The sequence below is a fragment of the Lagenorhynchus albirostris genome, chromosome 15 (assembly GCF_949774975.1).
Source record: "Lagenorhynchus albirostris chromosome 15, mLagAlb1.1, whole genome shotgun sequence".
NCBI lineage: Eukaryota > Metazoa > Chordata > Mammalia > Artiodactyla > Delphinidae > Lagenorhynchus > Lagenorhynchus albirostris.
Window position 1 is genome coordinate 27,591,281 of NC_083109.1, and position 9,062 is coordinate 27,600,342.

Below are 9,062 nucleotides of genomic sequence, written 5' to 3' on the forward strand. Positions count from 1 at the left end.
TGAAGTTGCTCATTCCACTGCCTCAGCCCTGGGTTTCTTCTCCCTGAGCTCCTTTAAATCCTCTGGCCCGAGTCGGCCCTCGCTCAGGCAGCCTGGAGAAGCCTGGCTGCGTTGGCCAATCCTGAAGGTGGAAAGCTTGTGTGTTGGGGACAGTGATGTTAGGCAAATGGCCCCCAGAGGTACTGGTCCACAGCTGTGCCTCTCCCAAGTCATGTGTGTTGGGCTGGCCTTGTAGCTCACATGGGCCCCGAGACATTAACTGTCCATTACCCAGGAATGAGGCGCCAGGAAGACAGCAAGCAGCAAAATGTGCAGAACGGAGCACTACGCAGCTGCGAAAAAGCATGAAGCAGCTCTTTAAACACTGAAGGTGTATTGTTAAGGAAAAAAAAGAATCCAAGTGCAGAACAGTGTGTAAAATGCTACCTCTCGTGCAAAAACAAGATATATGTGATTTGCCTGTATCTGCAAACACTGTCTCTGAAGGAACTCTGAGACTCTGGTTACCAGAATTGCCTCTGAGAACTGGAATTGAGTGGTTGGAAGGAAACTCATTGTCAGTTTATTCTTTTGTGTCTTCTGAACTGTGAATACTGTGTGTTGTCTATTGCAAGGGGAATACAGCTGAAGGAACCTAGTATGAGTAGGTGTGCAAGAGGGGCTCCTGGGTTGCTGCTAATTGCATTTCTTCAGCTGCACGCTGGGTGCGCAGGTGTGCTCAGTCTGTGAAAGTAACTTAATGGCATGTGCACTGTCCTGCAGGTATATTATACTTTGATAAAAAGTGTTAACTCAGTATGCTGCAAATGATTGTTTAAGTGTATGTGTTTTACAAAAACTCTTCAGGATTACTACAATGTTAACTGTAGTTGTCTTTGGGATGGGTGATATTTCTAGGGTCTTGCAGTATTTCAATTTTTTTTTACAATGAAAACATAAGCAGAGAAATCTATAAATACTTTTTCAGAACCAGTAATCAGTATAGAGCATTTCTGGAAGGACACACAGGAAACAGCAGAAGTGCCTTTGGGGAGGAGCCTGAGGGAGGTACATACTTTTCACTGCATACTATTGGATACAACTTACATTATTTACCCAGTGCATAGTCTATTAAAAACGACTTAAGGCAAAACAAATAATTATTTTTCTGTCCCAACTGTTCTTGCTGATTAGGGATTAGGCCAGGGAGGGCCAGAGGGGTCAAGCAACTTCTCCGGGGTCATCCAGCTAATCTGGTGGCAGAAGTGGGCCTCCAGCCCAAAGCACCCAAGTGTCTGCTCTGTCCCCACTTCCAGGTTTCCTGCCATTGACAAGGTCACAGTCCTTTTCCCGTGGCTTTGCCAGGGGCTGCCTGGCCCTGGAGCGGGGTAGGTGCAGGGGGTACACTGTGCTCTCCTAATTAGCTCCCGAAGGGGGATTGTTTGTTGATCTGCAAAATGGGCAGCCCCACTTCAGGCTCTGTCCGAGGGTCAAATACAGGGGGTGACAAAGCAGAGTGGATACAGGCATGGAATGTAGAGCCAGGCTTCAGCTGGTAAACACTAAATAAGTGTCTGTTAAAAAAATAGATTAAAAAATAGGCATATGAACGTACCTGGAGGAGAGGGTGGCTGCCTGGCTCTGCCGCCTCTCCTGGCCCCTCTCCCTGTCTCCCCTGCCTCCAGCCTCTACAGCTTCCCCAGTCCTGGCCCCACAGGGACAGATCTGTGAGATGGGGAAACACCGGCCCCCACCTCCCAGGGCTTCTGGGAGAATAATCAGGGTCACAGGACCTGGCACCCAATCTGGGGCATCTCCAGGGCAAGGGAAGGAGCTCACTTTGGGCTTTATAGGTGGACAGACCTCACATTGTCACCCTGCCATGTGCCAGCCACGTGCCTTTGGATGTCATTGTTTCTTTACATTTTTTTAATTTATTTATTTTTGGCTGCGTTGGGTCTTCATTGCTGCGCTAGCTGCGGCGAGCAGGGGCTACTCTTTGTTGCGGTGCGCGGGCTTCTCATTGCAGTGGCTTCTCTTGTTGTGGAGCACCGGCTCTGGGCGCACAGGCTTCAGTAGTTTTGGCTCTCGGGCTCTAGAGCACAGGCTCAGTACTTGTGGTGCATGGGCTTAGTTGCTCTGCAGCATGTGGGATCTTCCTGGACCAGGGCTTGAACCCGTGTCCCCTGCATTGGGAGGCGGATTCTTAACCACTGTGCCACCAGGGAAGCCCTGTCATTGTTTCTTTAAATCTTCTCAGCTCCAACATGGGCAAAAGTATCCCGTCAGCACACACGCATTTGCACATGTGAAAAACCACGTGCCTACCTGGCCCTGTTTGTAAAGACGTGGATAAGGGGTGGGTTTAAGTATGGTATGTTCACAAAATGGAATAAACAGCTACTGAAGGAATGAAGATACCCTTTACTTTTATGTACTGACTTGGGATAACACCCAAGCTAGATTAAGGGGAAAAAAAATGCATGGAGCAGAAAGTGGGTACACTATGCTACTGTTTGTGTAAAGAGTGGAAGAAAACATATATGTATATTTCTGTATTTGCTTGGTTATTCACAAGGAATAGGGATGTCACAAAAAAACTAGTGGCTGAGCCTGCCTGCGGCGGGAGAACCGCGGCCGGAGGACAAGAGGGAGGGAGACTTTTCACCACATACCCTCTTGTACCTTTTGAATTTTGAACCAAGTGGATGAATACATTCCTTATTCAAAAATAAATAAAATTAAGAATTTTCTTTTTTTTTACCAACCACACCAGACACCCAACAGTTGTTCAGGAAGACAGTGAGGAAAGATTGGTTATCTCGACTTCTAGAGAGGGGCGTCCCCTGCCTTCCCCCAGCTCCACCCCCTCCAGGGCACAGGGTGGCACCTGTGACACCTGTGTCTCTTCCAAGGTCCAGGAGAGGGGCCACCTCTGACCTCTGATGTCCCCAGGCCCCTCCCTTCTTCAGCTGGGAACATTTTTTACTTAAAAATACCTTTTATTTTAAACCCATCAATTCTCTCTCTCTCATACACACACCCACACTCATGCACAGACACACACATCCTCTGTCAACAACAGTCTTTGTTTTTCCAAAAGTTCTGCCTTGTCTCTGACCAGCCAGGGCTCGGGCCGGCTGCATGGGTCCTCACGGCTCTCCAGGGTGGGGTGGAGATGTCCCAGGGGGCCTGCTCATAGGGTCATGGGCCCAGGCCATTGTCCTCTGGTCCCTACACGAAGAAGGGACCTGGGTTCAGCTCCTGGGGTCTTCCCCTGTTCGCCCAGTGGTTGGCCTCTGGCCTCCTTCTCAGGGTCCTGCTTGGAACAAATGACATAGGGGTCCAGGCTCATCTCCGAGGCACTCGAACTGGGGCCACCCCCCTCACCTTCAAGCAGCTGCCCCCCAGGTCACGACGGCTACCCTGCAGGAAGAGAGAAAGAGGTATTAGGGGGTTCAGTTGGGTCATCATGAACACTGGAACTAACCTCTGTGTCCAGCAATAGGGGACTTGATAAAAAAAAAAATCAGTTAGCTGCACAATCAAGTTCTTGCAGAAGGCAGAAGAAACTCTATATGGACTAACAGGGGATGACTCTTTATGGACTAATATCGTTTAAGGACGAAAGCAAGGACTGAGTGCATGTTCCTGTGTGCTGAGATGTCCAGAGAGAAGGGCACACGGGAAATCACTAATGGGTTTCCTCAGAGGAGAGGAATGTGATGAGGAGACAGGATGGGAGGAAGCCTTTTTTTTTTTTTAAACTCTATATACTTTTTTACTTTTTTCATTTCTTCCTCGTGTGATTTGTTGCTTTAAAAAAAAAATCCAGTATAGTTTAAATCATAGTATTTTACACTCAAGGAAAGAACACACCCCACAGTGGTTCTCCCACTGCCTGGCTGTATACCCAGCGGCCTACTCGTCAACCTCAAAAGTAGATTCTGGAATTCCGGCCTCCTTGCCTTCATTCAGGGTGTTCCCTCTGCCAGGAATATGCTCTCTGGTCCTATCCTAGGAAGATTTCTCTATTCCTGCAATTCCTAGCACTTCTTGCCTTTCTGGGGCCAGGAAAAAGACCAGAAGGGGAAGACAAGGTAATGGTGGCAGCCCTGGAAGCCACCTGCCCCTCACGCTGCAGGAGCAGTCTCTACCCACTGTCCTGAGGTCTGACATGTGGGTTTCATCCTCACTGTAAGCCAGCGAGATCACAGGCCTTAGCGTACCCCCTCTGTTGCAGCCTCCAGCGTTGCATGGCTGGCTCAGAGGCACCCAGCCAGTTGGTAAAAAGGGCTGGGCTAGAAAAATCCATGTTGTCCAACAGTCTGTCCCGTTTCTAAGACACAATGGTGTCTGCAATCCCACTGTAAATGCTCACCCCCAAACCTGACTAGGAGATAATGGGACCGGCATTTTTCTCAGCCATCTAGAGAAACAGCTGACCATCTCGGAGCTCTGCCCGCTGCCCCGCTCCACTCCTGGGCCCAGGTTGGGGCAGATCCATCCAGATGCGAGCCCAGCCTCCCTTGAGGCTCTCCAGGCCCAGGGACAGTGTGTTCATTCACAGGCAGGGCTATTTTGAGGGCTGAGGCCACAGTCCCAGCAGAGCCTGGGGCTTGGGCTTCTCAGACAAACTCTGGCAAGAGTGGCTGAGAAGGGCGGATGGGGGTGGGGGGTGTAGTGTTGAGGTTGGAGGACAGAAAACCGGCCTCCCACCTTTTCACTCTAAGTCCTCAGGGTAAGGGAGAGCCACCTCCACCCCAAGTCTGGCAGTCATTGCGAGACCTGTGTCCCCTGAGGATGCTGGGACTGTTCAGCTCCCTGAACCTCAGTTTCTTCATCTATGAAATGGGGACAAAACGATTCTACTTGCCACCGCAGGGTGCAATGAAATGCAACTGCAGCTGTGAAGGAGGCTTGTGACTGCCAAACGCATTTAGGAGAAGCCTTGACTAGGCCCCAGCTTCTTTGTCTCTTTGTGCCTCAGCGCCAAGGGCTCTGGGAAGCACTGTAGTTAGGCGGCGGCTAGAGTGAAACAGATCTGGGCTTCAACCCCTGCTCTGCCTTGGATTACCTGTCAGACCTCAGGCAAGTGACTTCAGCTCATTGAGCCTCGGTTTCCCCATGTGTAAAGTTAGTTACTGTGAGGATTACACACGTTAACGCAGGTAAAGCCCTTAGCACAGTGTCAGGAATATAGTAAGTGTTCAATGAATGTTCGCAAGTATTAACATCAGCATCATCTGGTGATGGGACCTCCTTGCCCCACTGCCCTCTGTGCCACCTCTGCTCCTGAGCTGCTACGCCAAGCGGGGAAGGCCTTACAAGACGACCCTATCTGACCCCCACCCCCAGGTGACAAAAGGGAAAACAGGGCAGAGACAAGAACCTCCTTTCCACCTCCCCTTGCTATTTCTACCACAGAGGGCCACACCTAACCCCTCCTTAAACAGGAAGATGCTACAGGGAGCTATTTCTATGGTGACCCCAACCCCAGACCAGCCAGCTGGGAACGAGGTGGTGGCTCAGGGTGAAGGGATAGGGTCTGGGGCCTTGGAGCTCTCTGGTCACCAGAGCTGAGAAGGAAGGCTCCCACAGGCTCCCCAAGACAGCCAGTTTTCTTCTAGTCGAGTCCTCAAGTCTTTGCGGGCCAGAGCCAGCCAGGATCACCCCTTCTGCTTATTCCCAGAGGAGCCTGTGTGCTTGAGAGCATGGCTTCCACAGCCAAATTTGGCTGGGTTCTAGGTCCTGTAGACAGATCCCGGGGAAGCAGCCAGACCCAGGCGAGGCCCTGTGATCTGTGGGACAGGCCTGACCCCAGCAGAGAAGCCCCCAGCCTACCTGCTGTGGGGGGCAGGCACCTGATGGACACACCCTCTCCCCGAGGGCCCTCCCACACGAACCTTTCCCACGTCCCAGTTGGGCAGGCCTGAGTTCGAATCCTGACTCCATCATGGGCGGTGTCTCTGAACCAGTGACAGCATCTCTAAGCAGTTGGGGATAACCAGAGCACCTCCTTCCCCAGCTGCTGGGGGGTTTTAATGGTAACACGTGGAGAGCACTTAGCACGAGAGATCAGGGCTCATCAAGACTGCTGACACTGCTGTCACTGGCCAGTCTTCACCTCCCTTCTACGCGTTGCCACCTTCAACGTCTACCCTTTTCCTTTTCTAGGCTCTAGCTCTCACTGTGTCCTGCTCCTAGAACATCTTCCCCTACTGCCTCAACCTGCCTGCTTCCATCCCCAAGCCTCTGTCAGGAACTTAGCCACTGGGTCAGGGGCTTCCTCTGGCCCTGACAGTCCCTTTGTGCGCCCCCCTCCCCATCAGACCACAACATCCCTGTTTTCACCTCCAGGCCCTGCCCTGGCCCCACACTGGGAGTTCCTGACAGTGGTGGATGGGCATCCACAACCTGCTTCTCTGGGAATGTTTTCAGAGTCGACAAAAAACAGCTGTCGGGTAGTTAAGGTTTGCTGAACTGAGTGAATAGGTGAAAAGCAGTCAGGGAGTATTGCCGAGGGCCCACAGACCAGGGCCCACAGCTGGGAGGATCAGGGACCCTGGAGAGAGTTCAAATCGGAACCGAAAAAGACTGACTTAGGGAAACTGAGGCAGCAATGGCAGGTGAGAGGCCAGAAGGGGGTGGTCTGAGGCCATGACACAGAGGCTTCCCCAGAACAGAGTGAAGAGGGGAGCTGGGGAAGTTGTGAGAACCAAAGACTAGGGGACCCAGAGGCGTGACTCCAATCCCCCATGACTTTTTTTTTTAATTTTTATTTTATACTGGAGCATAGTTGATTAACAATGTTGTGTTAGTTTCCGGTGTACAGCAAAGTGATTCAGTTATACCTGTACATGTATCTATTCTTTTTCAAATCTTTTTCCCATTTAGGTTATTACAGAATACTGAGCACAGTTCCCTGTGCTCCCATACTCTTTCATTTTCCAAAAGGCCACGGGGGCCAGTCAGGGACTCTCTCAGCCTCAGTTTCCCCAGCTGTAAATATTAGCTGCTAGAATCCAAAGCTCTCACAAGACAAGCCTCCTTATTCTAAGAAAAGCCCAGGCCAGAAAGGGGAAAGGCTGGGGATGAAGCAGGCTCCTTGGGGCCTGTGCAGGAGGGCCAGCTTTCAACCAGGAGCACCCCCCAGCAACCTCTGCTGCTACTCAGCCCCGTCCGTCCCCTACCAGCCTGGTTCTCATCCTTACTTAGGAGAGACCACAGGAGCTTACCTCCTGCTCTGCCCGGCTGACTCAACAGTGCCCTTCCCCAGCACTCCATCTCTTTGGGGGCTGGGTATCCTCAAGAGACCCCCTGCTTCACACCTACTGCTCATCAGCTGGGTACCTCAGGCTCCTGACTGGGGCTGTGCATCCCCTTTTCTTCTCAGTCTCCTGCCCTTGGGTCAGTCTCAGGATACGGGACAATTATTTTACGGTAAGGGCAGCTCAGGGCAACACGTACCCAGCAAACCCAGAGCCTGCATTCTGGCTTTCGAGCTGTGTAATATGGGCACCCCTCTGAGCCCCAGGTCCTCACCAGTGATAAAACGGGCAGAACTACCTGCCTGACGGGGTTCTTGTGAAGGTAAAAAGAAAACCAGGAACGCGCGCCCGTACATAGGAAGAGCTCAATAAATGACAGCCTTTGTTATGATTTCCCCACACGCTCTTCCCAGCACACTCCTAGTGGGAGGGGGGTCCTTCGATGAGCAATCTCCATCCTCTAGATCACGCCCGAGCTCTGGGCTTCCCTGCACCCCTTGTCTGGGGAACATTGTGAGCGGTTCTGTTCCACAGCAAACTCTGGGCCTGGAGGGCTGCACCCCCGACGACTCCACGTCTCTTCCCCCTCTCTTCATTGGGGTCTCGGCCCCTCTTTTGCTCCGTAAGAAGCCCGTTCCCTGACCCTGCGGCCGCAGTACTGGAGCGCCGCGCGCACTCACCCCCTTGCGCTGGTTGCTGAGGCAGAAGGTGCAGATGGAACGCGGCTGGCGGCCGCCGTCGGGGGCGGCTGGGACCGCGCTCTTGGCGGTGCCCGCCGCTCGGAAGCACGGCTGCCCGTCGTCGGCCGCGTCGCCCAGCAGCAGCACGTTGGCCAGGTGCGCGATGTAGCTGGACGCCAAGCGCAGCGTCTCGATCTTGGATAGCTTGCGGTCCACCGGCTCGGTGGGGATGAGCGTGCGCAGCGCCGTGAAGGCCGTGTTCACGCTCTGCGTGCGGTCCCGCTCCCGCGCGTTGGCCGCCTGCCGCTGTCGCACCACCACCACCGGGCCCGCGCTGCTGGACGCCCGCCGCCCGCCCCCGGGGCCCGGGCCGCGCCGTGTCGCCTCCAGGCCCTCGCAGCAGCCGAACGACTGGTCGGAGGCGTCGCTCTCGCTGCGGTTCTCCTCGTCCTCGCTCAGTAGCCGCACGTCCGGGTACAGCACGTGCGCGCCGACGGGGCGCAGCAGCGCGAACGCCATGGGCGGCCGGCCGCTTCCCTTGGTGCGCAGCGTCCCAGCGTCTGCCGCGCCCCGCCGTGCGCTCCCGCGCGCTCCCACGGCTCAGCTGGCCACCGCCTTATAGCCGAGGGAGGGGCCAGTCCCGAGGCCGCCCCGGCCGGGGCGGGGGACTCCGCCCTGGCCAATGGGGAGGCGCCCGCCGCGCCCCGGCCAATGGCTACGGGCCCTTCGCCCCAGTTCCCCAGGTTGAAAGCGGCCCGCGAGCTAGTGGCCCGCCCTGAAAGCTCTGGAGCCCCGCGGGCGAGCGGGGCAAAAGCCGGAGGTCGGGGTGGGTTGGGTGGGTGGAGTGGGCTGTGCCCAGATCCGGACTCATCTTCAGCCTAGACCGCAGGGAGGCTGCGGGCAGGTCCCTTCTCCTCTCCTGGCTTCAGTTTCCTCATTCGAAAAGAAGATTGTAGAGAAAGCAACCCGGGTTTTTCCTCCCTCAAATTCTAGTACTGTGGTTCTGCAACTTTCGTGTAAGAATTAGGGAAGGGGGGGCTTTTGACTTGATAAATGCCCGGATTCCCCCCAATCTGATTCAGCCGACCCAGGATTTTTCATTATGTACAGGATGGCGGTGTCAGTGGAGAAC

The 9,062-nt window shown here is 54.0% G+C and overlaps 1 protein-coding gene across 1 annotated transcript; it reads right to left on the minus strand.

The window, feature by feature from the left end:
* Positions 1-774: 774 nt before the first annotated feature.
* On the minus strand, positions 775-8,464 carry TCF15 (transcription factor 15). Its single transcript, XM_060123526.1, has 2 exons — positions 7,931-8,464; positions 775-3,405 (listed from the first exon to the last, which is right to left on the minus strand). Exons 1-2 carry the CDS (start codon positions 8,447-8,449, stop codon positions 3,331-3,333), a joined length of 594 nt encoding a protein of 197 aa, XP_059979509.1. The 5' UTR covers positions 8,450-8,464; the 3' UTR covers positions 775-3,330.
* Between the last annotated feature and the right edge of the window lie 598 nt (positions 8,465-9,062).